Below are 13,179 nucleotides of genomic sequence, written 5' to 3'. Positions count from 1 at the left end.
CATTTTGAGATCTGGTTCCCAGGTACTAAAACCAAATTACCTGAATTTGGTATGGGGATACCTTGGACATATGTCTACAAAAAGTCATTCAAGCTTTTGACATACACCACTTTATAATTGGGAAAATAAGGCTTTTTGGCTATTTTCGGACCAAAAATGTACATTTTTGGCTCCTGTGCCCTAATATTAAATCCGAATGACCTGAAATTTGGTATGGGGATACCTTGGACACATGTCCAAAGAATGTCATTCTCGATTTTGACATACACCACTTTAAAGTTATGTAAAATAGGGCTTTTTGGCTATTTCCGGCATTGGAAGGTTCCATTGCTGCATGGGGGTGTAGACTATTGGCAGCCATCGTAGGATAGATCCATTTTCGGTATGGGGGATGTGGTGAAGCCATCTGCTGCATTTGCTCTCAAGCAAATGTCGGCCTTTCTAGTTGACAGTTGTCATCGATACTAGATAGGGATTTTAGGAACAATGGCAGTAACGTCATTAATATATCGTCACTGCTTACAGGAGCATCATCATCAGCCATGCCATCATCTACGGGATCATCAGCATCAGCCATGCCATCGTCTACGGGATCATCAGCATCAGCCATAGACATGCCATCGTCTACAGGATCATCAGCATCAGCCATAGACATGCCATCGTCTACAGGATCATCAGCATCAGCCATAGACATGCCATCGTCTACGGGATCATCAGCATCAGCCATGGCATTGTCTACGGGATCATCAGCCATGCCATCGGGATCATCAGCCATGCCATCGTCTACGGGATTATCAGCCATGCCATCGTCTACGGGATCATTAGCATCAGCTATGCCATCGTCTACGGGATCATCATCATCAGCCATGCCATCGTCTACGGGATCTACAGCATCAGCCATAGACATGCCATCGTCTACGGGATCATCATCATCAGCCATGCCATCGTCTACGAGATCATCAACATCAGCCATGCCATCGTCTACGAGATCATCAGCCATTTTATCGTCTACGGGATCACCACCATCGTCTACGGGATCAACAGCATCAACCATCAGCTATTTTCCTGATCTATATCCAGACATCTGTGAAGCCGACAATGATACAACCGGATCGCACGACAATAACACAACCGGACTACACAGTTACTCGTGCGTCCTGGAGCTCATACGACAGGTCGGTTGTCGTGCGTCGGTCGGGTCGGCCCTGGTGGGTGACGTTATGACAGGAAACTCCAGCCTGTGGTCGCTGGCGGACCTGAGGTCGTACTTCAGCCGTGTGAGGGCCCGGGCGGACGCCGGGGACAGCATGAGCGCTTACGCCTGCTACCAGGAAGGTTAGTAATCTATATAGATGCTACTTCAGAACATTGTGTAGAGCAGTCGGAAGAGTAGGATTCTCGAGCTATGTGTTACTGGTTTACTGTGCACTGAAGCTAGATGTTATTGTAACGCTGAAGTCCCAAGCATAAAACAATTGTGACATACATTGGTGTTTTGCAACGTAGCGTTACATGCGATTCCAAATGTAAATGGTTATACATGTATATGATGATCAGGGCTAATATGACTGGTTCACTGTGCCCTGAAGCTAGATGTTACTGTAACAATGTAGTCCCAAGCATAAAACAATTGTGACATACATTGGTGTTCTACAACGTAGCGTTACATGCGATTCCAAATGTATGGTTATACATGTATATGATGATCAGGGCTAATATGACTGGTTCACTGTGCCCTGAAGCTAGATGTTACTGTAACAATGTAGTCCCGAGCGTACAACAATTGTGACTCACATGATGTATTGGTATTGTTACAACATAGTGTTACATGCGGTTACAAATGTATGGTTATACATGTATATGATGAAATAATTTACTGATGACAGTGAAACGGTAGGTTTAGTCGTGCTAACAGGGGTTCCAATCACCTGCCGTTTCAGGGTGCGACGATGGCTGGTTCTACAGCCCTGAGTCCGTCTCCAACACGTCCTCATGTTACCTGCCGGTCACCAACCTGTCATCCTACCGCAACGCCAGCGACTTCTGCCGCGCACACGGGGCTAACCTGACGGCCATCAACACTGTCACCGAGGCAGAATTCCTCCTATCTCTACTGAAAAAGCAGAACATCACAGCAAACTGGTACGTTGGCCTTCGACACGATGGTGTGAGGAACTTGAACGAAACCTTGTGGGAAAACGGTGACTCCTTGCACGACGACGTGAGCACCTGGCTTCAAGATGGAGTAAACGTCTCAAGTAACCAAAGCTGGTGTCTACAGTTGTGTGGATCGTGTTTAAGAAGAGAATCTGCATGGACAGGTGTGTCGTGTGAGAAGGTAAGACGGATCTTATTGGCCATTTGATTGATTTAGATAGTCTTTTTGTAAGTGCTCGACTTCATCTTGTTCTCAGAGGCTCCTTGACGATACCCTCTGACTACTGAGACAAAATTATGTTACTTACTCAAGCTTATGTAACTTGTAAGAGATACGAAAAGGTTTACAGCTGTAATTCCTTTGGTTAATTAGCAATCATTAGTCCTGTTTACATGATATTGTATGGGGAGGGAGTTTTTCTTCACATGTATCTGTTTCTATTTTAAGTTAAGTATTAAGTGGGTAGTAACTTGAGTGCAGTCCAACTTTGTCCTTGTCTTTGTATTGTTTCTTCAATGGAAAAACAGGTAGGAGGAAGTGTCTGTGAGAAGCCGGCCCGGAGCGATGTGGATGAGTTCTCGGCCTGTGCCCGCCCGCTGCTCCGCTGCCCTGAGGACGGAAGGTGCCTGACCAGGCTAAACCTGTGCGACGGCGTCTCTGATTGCGAGACCCTTGCGGATGAATCTAATTGCAGTTGAGTACATCTATCATCATCTATCATCACATTCATCTTCCTTGATACTTACATGTTTGGGGCTGTTTTTTTAAGACTTGCTCTCACCTAGAGTTTTCGACCAGTCACTCTGGTCTTCCTCAGTAGACCGAGGAAGACCAGAGGGTCAGTGTTGGAACGAGTATGTGTACCTTCTACTTCAAAGACTCGAGACGCCGAAAGAGAGAGGGTGAAGTAATTAATTATAAGACGATTTTAACTTAAAAATCAATATAGAAGGAAGACCCGGGGTTCTTTGTACGTCTGTTTCATGGATCTAGATTTATAAACTGATTAAACGGCATATCCTTTGTTTCTAGGCATCTGCCAACAGGGTGACTTTGGAATCTGCCGGGACTTTCTGGACTACAACGTGACGTCATTTCCGAACGCGTTCGGTCATCGCAATATTACAGAAGTCTTCAGCAACACATCGAGCGAATTCTTTGCAAAAATCCTTAATATTTCGTCTCACGAGGCTTTACCCAAATTTGTTTGTTCCACACTTTTTCCTGAGTGCCAGGCCGGAGGGATTCGCGTTCTTCCATGTAGAGATCTTTGTAAGGAAGCAAAATCGTCCTTCAAGTCTTTCAAGTCCGAAATGCAGGTTTTAGGTTTGTCATGGCCGGAAGTTTGGGACTGTTCTTTGTTCCCAAAATTTCGGAAAAGTCAAAACTGCTTCAGAGGTAAGCACAATCCTTTTAACATTAATTTTCATTTCAACCATCTTACTGGTTGATGCATATTTTCAACACAATACATTTATATTAATGAAATATTGTAAATGATATTTCATCTTTTGTTTGGATTTCAATGTTAACGTTAATGTTATACAAAATATTCTTTTGTGTTGATGTTGTTTGATGTTCAGTAATGTTTGGTGTCTATAGATCTAACAAAGGTGTTTTTTTCTCCATGTTAAAGGTATCATACACAGAATAACAGTAACACACGATCATTCCTGTTGTACACACTATTCGGGTACAGGTGGAATTTCCCTCTGTCTTCCTTACCTTCCTGTGTTGACTGTGATGTTTATGACAAGTTCTGAGTGTTTGTGTGAGTGTTTCAGTATGATTGGGAATGTATGGCATGAGTGGTATAGAGTAGCCATTATTATATTTCACTTCATACCATGGTATGGATGAAACATATTGTTTTGTGAGTTAAAATAATCACGAAAATGATTGAAACACTGTGAATTTGTATTATTTTGTCTCTCTTATTCTCAAATCATGGCACTTAATCGTGACTTACGGCAAAAAACAACAACAATTACTCAAGCAACCGGATATGATTTTTGAAATGGCCAGAGGTTTCAGGTACCATCCATGCACTATCTTCGTCTGTGTCACTGCCAGGTAGTGGATGCTACATGAAACGTCTGACCTGTTATTTGGCGTAATTATACGTCACGATTATGTGCCCCGATTTAAGGGTAAGAGAGACAAAATAATACAAATTTAAAGAGTTTCAACCAACCAGTTGCTTGAGTAACTGTTGTTTGGCGTATCTTATTGCCTGAATTACTTCATCAACTCATTATACTTGTTTCCTCCCCCCCCCCCCGCCCCCTGTAGGTTACGATGCCGGCTGTTCCTCCCCTAGTTTAGTGCTTATCGGCGCGGCTCCGTCGTTTCAGTGTACGGACATAAACCGAGCGGACCGGCTACAGCTGTCCTCAAAACTCACACTGGATAACTGCTCACAGAACGTCGAGGTCGGTTTGCCTCCATTTTCTAAAAATGACTCAATCGTTTAAAAGGCTCAACAAGTGAGATAACTTACATTGTACTAGCCTCTGTCAGGCTTCGGGAGGCGGCTGGAAAGAGTAGATATCGGCCAAACAGAGAGATAGTATGCCAGGGGAGTTGGTATGCTGGAAAGGACAGTACCCAAAATCTCTCTAAGCCTGGTAGAGGCTAAAGATAACATGCATTGTACATCACTTCTACGTTTAATGATGAGGCACTTTACATCCAAACACTAAAGCTACAATATAAAGTTAGAACCTTTGTTCCAACACCTAGAGCTTTTGACCAGTCACTCTGGCCTTCTTGGATAGAAGCCACGTGACAAGCCTCACAGGGTCAGTCTATTGAAGAAGACCAGAGTGACTTGTCAAAAGCTCTAGGTGACTTTTAAGTGAAAGTGTCTTTTATGTTTCCCAATCATCAGGTGAGGTACAACTGGACGATAAATTACCTCTTGTCGTCGGGGGAGATGGAAGCCGTCCCCCTACCCTCGGACGTCCGGCTGAACCTGTACGATGTGTTCGTGCCCGCTGGAGTCCTGGACTACGGTATCCTCGGCATCAAGCTTAACGCCACCATCTGTGGAGACTCCGCCGAAATTTGCGACGTCTTCATCGGCGACACCGATGCGCTAGGTTGCTTAATTTTTATGTTTACCGAGGGAAAACATATTGTTTTTGCTCAGTTTCTTCTTCTTCTTCCGTTCCAAACACCAACATCGATATCTTTTTTAATTAGAGCCTAAAAGAAAATGAAATTCAGTATGCTGGTAGGTTGGTAAATAAGACACTGAACTTTGGTCATTTTGGCCAACATAGATGTAAGAAATAATTTTACTGGCCAAACAAATTGGTGCAAAAAGTTGTATTTTAAGTCAAAAATCGAACTTTAGAACCCGTTTCGAACTTAAGAACAACGTTCGAATTTTCCACAAGGTAGTATTTCACGCAATATTTTGTAACTAATTTGTGACATACGTGTACGTGCTAGGTTGCTTCATGGTCGTGGATTCGCCCCTGGTGGCCCGGCTTGCGGGCGGAAGTTCCCGGTCGGTCCCGAGCGGAAGTGACGTCACGCTGGACGCGTCAGGGTCACATGATCCCGACGCAAACGTCACCAGCGAGGAGCTGACCTACGACTGGGGATGTGAGCTGGCACCATGTAAGTCTCGTCTTGTTTGAAGTTAAAACTTTTGTTGCAACACAAAGAATAGTTCTCACCTAGGGTTTTTGATAAGTCACTCTGGTCTTCTTCTCGTCCTTACAGGTGTTCGGCGAGATCGGCTTCAAAATTACCCAAGTTTAACTTAAATTCGTTTCGATTCGTATATACATGTGTACAACTAGACGTGCTATAATGCTGGTCAGAATGCTCCCGAACGTCAGTCGAACCTGGTCGGCTGGTGTTCAGGGGCAAGGTAGGGGGAAGGTCCTGGATGGGTGACAGGGTGTCATTGCTTTACTCAGGAACATTATTCCTTGCGCCTTGCATATTGGCACTGATTTATTCCAACATGTAATCACCAGACGTGGTGACGACACACTCAAGTTTCTTCAACTTATATTAATGCCGCCACCAACACAGGGGACAAATACATTACAGGACAATACTCATTTACACATGAGCTAAGTGAGGAAAGTCGTGTAAAGTGCCTTTCCCAAGGGCACAAGATCGGTGGCATGCCAGGACTCGAACCCGGGACTCTTAGTTCCGATTCGCACACTCTGCCGCTACGCCACACATATTGGCACTGATGTTTTCTTGTTTGCAACCCTTCCTACAGCTGGGAGTGACTGCGGGCTTCCTGCAGGTACCCTGGATCTGGAGACATCCGTCCTGAATGTCAGTGCAGCCGACCTGGTGCAGGGTCAAGTCTACAGCTTCTCTGTCCTGGTGTCGTTCACAGGACGCCTCTCGTCTGACCGCGTCACGCAGAAACTGACCATACTGCAGCCTGAGGTTCCCACAGTACAAATAAGGTACTATGCAAGTTATCATATGTAACTGTGTTGTAGTTACATGTTTAAAGTTAAAACTTTTGATCCAACACAAAAAGTTCTCTCACCTAGAGCTTTCCACCAGCCACTCTCGTCTTCCTCAGTAGATTGATCCAGTTCGTGCTACTATGCAAGTTATTACTCAAACATCAGGGCGCAACGGCAGAGCGCTCGACTCGGAACCAAGAGGTCCCGGGTTTGAGTCCTGCCATGCCACCTATCTTATGCCCTTGCAATTGGGAAAGACACTTTACATGACTTTCTTCACTTCAGTCAACACTCATTTTTACGTGAGTGAACTTGAAATGAGTAATGACCAAGACCATGAGGTAAACATGAGTATTGACCATGACCATGAACATTAACCATGGGCTGTAACCATTGTAAAACTGTTCCAGCTGCAAGTCGAACTGTGACGTGCGCGTGAACCCCTCCGAACGGCTGGTGTTGGAGGCGGGCTGTACCAATTGCGCCGCGGGGGACAGACTGACGTACGCGTGGAGTCTGAGTCCGGGCGGTCCGACCGAGACGGTTCAGCGGCTGGACTGGGCAAGGACTACCACAGGGAGCACCACACGCTCTCTCGGCATCAAGAGCGGAACCTTTCTGGTACGTCTAGACAGAAAGTTACATTTGTGTACCCGTGCCTGAGAAACTTATCTTATCAACCACAAAGTGACACTCATCTTCAATTTTATCAAAATTACAATATTGCCAATGCCGTTTTATAGTAGAGTGCACAGTCCAGTGGTTAGCGATCCTGTCTTTGGACCAAGAGGTTGGGAGTTCGAATCCCGGCTGTTGTTGCTCACCCAGCATGTACACTACTGGAGAAGGACGTTAGGCTGTGTTCATTGTGCTTGTCGAAAAGAGGAGAATTTCCCCGGTACAATGAACCGGTAACTACAGTAACTGTACATAGCGTTTGTCTACTCTGTCACGACCAGTGAGAGATTAGCTCTTCAGTGAGCTAAAACTGAATCGAGATCACTTTCCTTCCTGTCCCCAGGGTGCGGAGACGTACGTGGCGCGTGTGGAGGTGAGCAGAGCCGGTGTGACGGGGTTCGCTGAGTTCACGTTCACCACCAACACTCCTCCTGCCGCGGGGACGTGTGAAATATCCCCACCGAGAGGCACAGAGCTCACCGACCTCTTCTCCATCAAGTGCACAGGTGATTATAGTATTTAGTCTGGTATGTAGAAAAGTGAGTGATGTAGGAAAATGTGGAGTGAATTGTCGAAATAAAACTTTAACTTTGTCTACTTTTGAAAGCAGCTAAGTGACGCAGACGAGTGTTCTGTTCTCAGCAACTGAGCCTTTGGTCTAGCGTCTACCAGGAAAGAGTAGAAATTGGCCTACTGACAAATGATATGCCAGGGCAGTTTGCTGCTCCCGAAGCCTGTCGGGGGTCGCTAGGATCTTTGAAATCCAATAATTGCTATCTTCATCGTAAGCGGCAAACTGGTCACTTAGCCCGGACCAACTCCCCTGGCATGTCAATTTCTACTCTTTCCAGCCGCTTCCCGAAGCCTGGTAGATGCTATACCTTCGGTGGATTCCTATCTCAAGAAGAAGGTAAGCTCTACTTTCAACAAAGAACAGTGTCTTTAACTGTGAACATGTACCGAAGAGCATCTCACCAGATTGTTGTTGTTTGTTCCTCAGGTTTTGCGGACCCCGACACGCCTCTGACGTACGAGTTCTCCTACCAGACGGGCGGGGAGAACGTCGCCAGCTTCAGCACCACCGGGCAGGACAACTTCGTCATTCTGGGCAGGTCTCCGGTAAGAGAAGTTTAATACTAGTATTAAAAGAGACTCTTTTACACAACCGATCGTTTTATTTAGCCGACAATTTGGTGACCGCATGTTACCTTGCTCAGGGCAAGCCCCATTCTCACTCTGATAACATTGTACGGATCGAGCCGAATTGATTCGCTTTGATCCGGCTTCTATCCTGCTGCGAGCCTGATCAAGCCGGATTGAGCCGGATCAAAGCCGGATCAAAGTGAATCAATTCGGCTCGATCCGGACAATTTTATCAGAGTGGGTCTTTGACTGGATCACATTGCACAACACAGGTGTCGCTGCTATAGATACAGTCCAAAACACAAAATATTTCCATATCTGTACGGCTACAGGGAACGGTGTCTACCATGCGGTCCCAAACGTATAGGCGTGTAATATGTACATCCAAATCTTTATCAAGAAAAATGGAAATTACGACGTGTCTATTGCAGTATGTTACTGTTAGTGATGCAGAACCTACGCCTGCATACTCCACAGACTTCTCTCTATACTTAGCAACTGGAAAACCACACAAACATTAATTCATCTCTGAAAATATCTAGGAGGCAGAACTGGAGGAACAACCTTTACCAGCCGGTCTGGAGTCCAGGAACTATGCAGTAACCGTCAGAGTCACCGCCAGGGATTCACTTGGGGCTGAGACAGAAGCTATCCTCAGTGTGATTGTAAGTTAATTTAGTTAATTTACGGATGCATAACAGCACTTGGAGCAAAAGACCATTGACATTTAACATTTCAGCATTTGTTTGTGTGTGTGTGTGTGTGTGTTTGTGTGTGTGTTTGTGTGTGTTTCTGTGTGTGTGTGCGTGCGTGTGTGTGTTTGTGTGTGTGTGCTTTGTGTGTGTGTGTGTGCATGCGTGTGTGTGCTTGTGTGTGTTTGTGAGTGAGTGTGTGTGTGTGTTTGTGTGCGCATGCGTCTGTGTGTGTGTTTGTGTCTGTGTGTGTGTGTGTGTGTGTGTGTGCGTCTGCGAATGTGTATGTGTTTGTGTGTGTGTGTGTGTGTGTGTGTGTGTGTGTGTGTTTGTGTGTGTGCAACAGGCTTTAACCCCAGTATTGATGCAGCCGTACAATGATGCACAATGAAACACATTTTCTCCTGTGTATAAAGGTGAGGCCCATTTCGGACGCTGACTTCTCTACCACGGTGAGTCGGCTGATTGGAGACCAGAGTAGAATCAGCGAGTCTGCCAGTACAGGAGACACGCAGGCGGTGGTGTCCATAGCGTCTTCTGTAGGGACAGCTCTCAACGCACAGTCAGGAACGGGATCGGGAAGCAAGCGAGATCGAGAAAGGGTACTTTCTTCATTTTCTTTTTTTCAGGCATACGAACCTATAAATTTTAAACAAACATGTCCTAATCGCCAATTTAGCGCGATTGACCTAATTGCCTAATCTCCAAGCAGATCTTTTGGTGCCTGGAAAGATAGAATCAAATTGACCAGACAGTGACAAAATGGTAACTGTCTATCCAATGGATATATCCTGGCCAATTTGATTTTGTCTTTGGAGCCCAAAACCGATGCAATGGCCATGTGGGTAGAGTCCTCGCCTTGCATTCGGTAGACCGTAAATTCGATCCCCGACCGAGGTATACCAAAGACTTTTAAAATGGTACATACTGCTTTCTCTGCTCAGCACTCAGCATTGGAGAAAGAGTATGGGAGTTAAACACACGCTAATACTACCAGTGGATTAGCCCCTGCTGTGGTGATTATATGATGATATGAATCTTTATTGCATGTTCTTGCCCAGATGGGCTAAATGCACAAGAGGACATGCAGTATGCAAAACATGAGTATTTCATACTGGAACGCTATATACTAATGCAAAGTGCTAGGAATCTATACATTACAACAATTATAATTGCACAACTGTGTGGCCCAAGGGCTAGGAAACGGAGACTGACGCCGCCATATGGTTGCGGGAGGGCTTTAACTTTAACAAACTTTGGAGCCACCAAAAGATCTGCTTGCAGATTACTAACCGCCAGTCTATTCCAGCTACGGGAGGCGCTGTTGACGAGGTGGATCTCTGACGCAACCGATACAGTCCGCACGCTAGACACGGTGGAGCAACTGGCGTCGACCATCAGCGTTGTGACCGCCACTAAGGACGAACTGTCAACAACATCACAGGTTAGGGGAACTGTTTGCCTACACTTGGCCTGTTTTAGGCACTGGTAATACCACGAGGAGATTGTTGTTGTCATGAAAGATCATCTGTGTTGGTAAATACATGATTAAAGTCAAAACTTTTGTTCCAACACAAGAGATTGTTCTCACCTAGAGCTTTCGACCTGTATCTCTGGTCTTCCTCAGTAGACTGACCCACTGAGTCTTGTCACGTGGCTTTTCTGAAGTGTGACGTCCAACAATGAGGCTGCTGTTGTTGTTGTTACCTCCGGGGAAGGAGATATCCTTCTGACGAGGGGCACTGCTTTCGGTTACTGCTTACTGTGTCCCTGACGAAAGGTGCTACCTGAAACGTCTGACCGTTTCCAAAATCATATCCAGCCGCTTGACTAACTTTTTTGGCGTTTGCTTTCGGTTATGTTTGTGTGTTAAGTTGTACCTCACGATAGGTTCACATTGTCTATCCTTATCTGCCCACAGTTGGGTGGCGCGGCGTCGCTGTCCCGTCTGGCGGTGACGCTGGTGGAGAGGGCCGGGGACGGCGCCGGCACGGACGCGGTGGAAAACGCCGCGAAAACCATCATAACAGGTACACTTCCAGTCTCGTTTTAGACAGTAATCATATAGATCTTCATATACATCTATTTCTTATGTTAACCGAAGGAAAAGATATTGTTTTGCTAGCTCTGTTTCCTCCTCCTTCTTCTCCAAACCAAAAAGGCCAATGACCTGAACCAGACATCTCTCACCATGGTAACTAGTGTTGGGGTACATCATGTTGCAATTTTATAGCAGGAGGGATTTAGACTCCTGTCTGACCATATATATGAATGTGTTTGAGTAAGAATTAACAAAGCAGACCATATGCGAAGGTATTTTTATCTTCTTCTTTCTTAAATGTCGACGATCATGATTATGATAATTCTGGCCAAGGGTGTTATATGAACGTCCTTGTTCTCGCATCCTCTTTTTGACAGAAAAAAACGGTGCCTGTTGTTTTCCTTTAGGGTTAGTGAACATCATGCAGGCATCGTCTTTGACATCTTTGGAAGCCCGCGATGACGGAAACGACACAAGCAAGTCAAGCGTGCTCACACAGGTCCGTAGAGTCACAAGTATTTCCTAGTAGTAGTGGTTGTGGTAGTAGTAGTGGTGGTGGTAGTAGAAGTAGTAGTAGTAGTAGTAGTAGTAGTAATATGGCAATTTTTAATAGAGAACGTCTGTATGTCCGATGCACACAGTGACTAGTATATTGTATTTTTGTCTGTCCACCTTGCGTCCTACTCTTGTTACCTAAACATGAGACAAAGGATTGTCCTAGGTTTTTAGCTATGTATTTAATATGTCATTCATCTTGTATGGAATAAAGATGATTTTAACCCCCCAGTAGTGGTAGTAGTAGTAATAGTAGTAGTAGTACGGTAGTAGTTCTAGTAGTAGCGGTTCTAGAGGCTGTAGTAGTAGTAGTAGTAGTAGTAGTAGTAGTCTACTAGTAATTAGTGTAGTAGTAGCAGTAGTAATAGAAGTAGTAGTAGTAGTTGAGTATTAGTAGTAATAGTATTAGTGGTAATACTACTAGTAGTTGCAGTAAATGTAGTAGTAGTAGTAGTAGTACTAGTAGTAGTAGTAGTAGTGCTAGCAGTAATAGTAATACAGTAGGTGATACAGAAATTTGGGTATAAACTGTACACAGCAGCTATATTATATATATATATATGTATTTTGTTATTTGTGTCGGCAGACCGGGGCAGCCTCTACCAGCGTGTTCTCCACCCTGCGAAGCTGCACTACTGTAGTCTTCAGCAAGATGACGACCGGGCAAGAACCTGTTGTCATCAACGCGGATGGATACAACATGGCACTGCACAAACAGGAGTGCTCCGGTCTGGGGGGCCTGGTAGTCCGGACCTCAACAGAGAGTGACAACTGGTTCAAACTTCCGGACACCGTCACCGCGGACTTATACGGCAACAGTAGTAACTGTGGGGACGTCGACACAGAGGTGCGTTAACGTAACTAAAGCACAGCAGGAAATTGAAGAACTCATATTTCCGTAAATATTTTTGTGAGCTCTTATACAGAAAATTTCCTTGTGTACATGTAGTATTTGTACAATTTGTACCGAAACCACTATACTTAATCTAGCCATTGTACAGCCAAGCCGAGCCAAGAAGAGAAGAAGATAGTATAATCAACAGGCTAGGGAATACGGGAAAAAGGATTTAAGGAAGAAGGAAGAATTTAATAGCCAAACGTTTAAGTGTTATTCCAACACTCTTCATCAGTAAAATGTTAACATAGGATTTCCGGAACGAGAATATGGAATTTGACTCTTTAAAATGTCTTTGACATCTCCAGATGTCTGGCACCAACATCAACCCTTACGAGTTTGCGGAGTCGTCTGCGGGTGTGAGCAGTCACGTACTCAGTCTCTCACTGTTGGACGTGCTGGGCGAGCGGAACGTCAGCGGACTGAGCCAGCCTATAGACATCATGATCTCACGGGGCGCCTCTTCTGTCCAGTCCGAGAGAGCAGCGACCGCCCCGGTTGGATCTGGGCGGCTTAGCGTAAGTTAGCGTAACCATCCATCTACCATATTAGAGAATTCTGTCATG

General features: G+C 45.1%; 1 protein-coding gene across 1 annotated transcript in view; it reads left to right on the top strand.

The window, feature by feature from the left end:
- Window positions 1-527: 527 nt before the first annotated feature.
- LOC109483019 overlaps window positions 528-13,179 on the top strand; it is a 28,615-nt gene continuing 15,963 nt past the window's right edge. Inside the window, exons 1-17 of the mRNA XM_019785975.1 lie at window positions 528-1,335; window positions 1,941-2,338; window positions 2,686-2,851; window positions 3,191-3,604; window positions 4,436-4,590; window positions 5,049-5,259; window positions 5,615-5,785; window positions 6,408-6,603; window positions 7,020-7,234; window positions 8,288-8,406; window positions 8,973-9,095; window positions 9,539-9,724; window positions 10,432-10,566; window positions 11,044-11,168; window positions 11,497-11,662; window positions 12,305-12,565; window positions 12,922-13,131. Coding sequence (XP_019641534.1) covers window positions 543-1,335; window positions 1,941-2,338; window positions 2,686-2,851; window positions 3,191-3,604; window positions 4,436-4,590; window positions 5,049-5,259; window positions 5,615-5,785; window positions 6,408-6,603; window positions 7,020-7,234; window positions 8,288-8,406; window positions 8,973-9,095; window positions 9,539-9,724; window positions 10,432-10,566; window positions 11,044-11,168; window positions 11,497-11,662; window positions 12,305-12,565; window positions 12,922-13,131 — 4,044 coding nt within the window. The 5' untranslated portion in view covers window positions 528-542. The remainder of the gene's footprint in view (window positions 1,336-1,940; window positions 2,339-2,685; window positions 2,852-3,190; window positions 3,605-4,435; window positions 4,591-5,048; window positions 5,260-5,614; window positions 5,786-6,407; window positions 6,604-7,019; window positions 7,235-8,287; window positions 8,407-8,972; window positions 9,096-9,538; window positions 9,725-10,431; window positions 10,567-11,043; window positions 11,169-11,496; window positions 11,663-12,304; window positions 12,566-12,921; window positions 13,132-13,179) is intronic.

The sequence above is a fragment of the Branchiostoma belcheri genome, unplaced genomic scaffold (assembly GCF_001625305.1).
Source record: "Branchiostoma belcheri isolate BF01 breed outbred unplaced genomic scaffold, Haploidv18h27 scaffold62, whole genome shotgun sequence".
Classification (NCBI taxonomy): Eukaryota; Metazoa; Chordata; class Leptocardii; order Amphioxiformes; family Branchiostomatidae; genus Branchiostoma; species Branchiostoma belcheri.
This window is presented reverse-complemented; position numbering and strand designations above follow the sequence as displayed.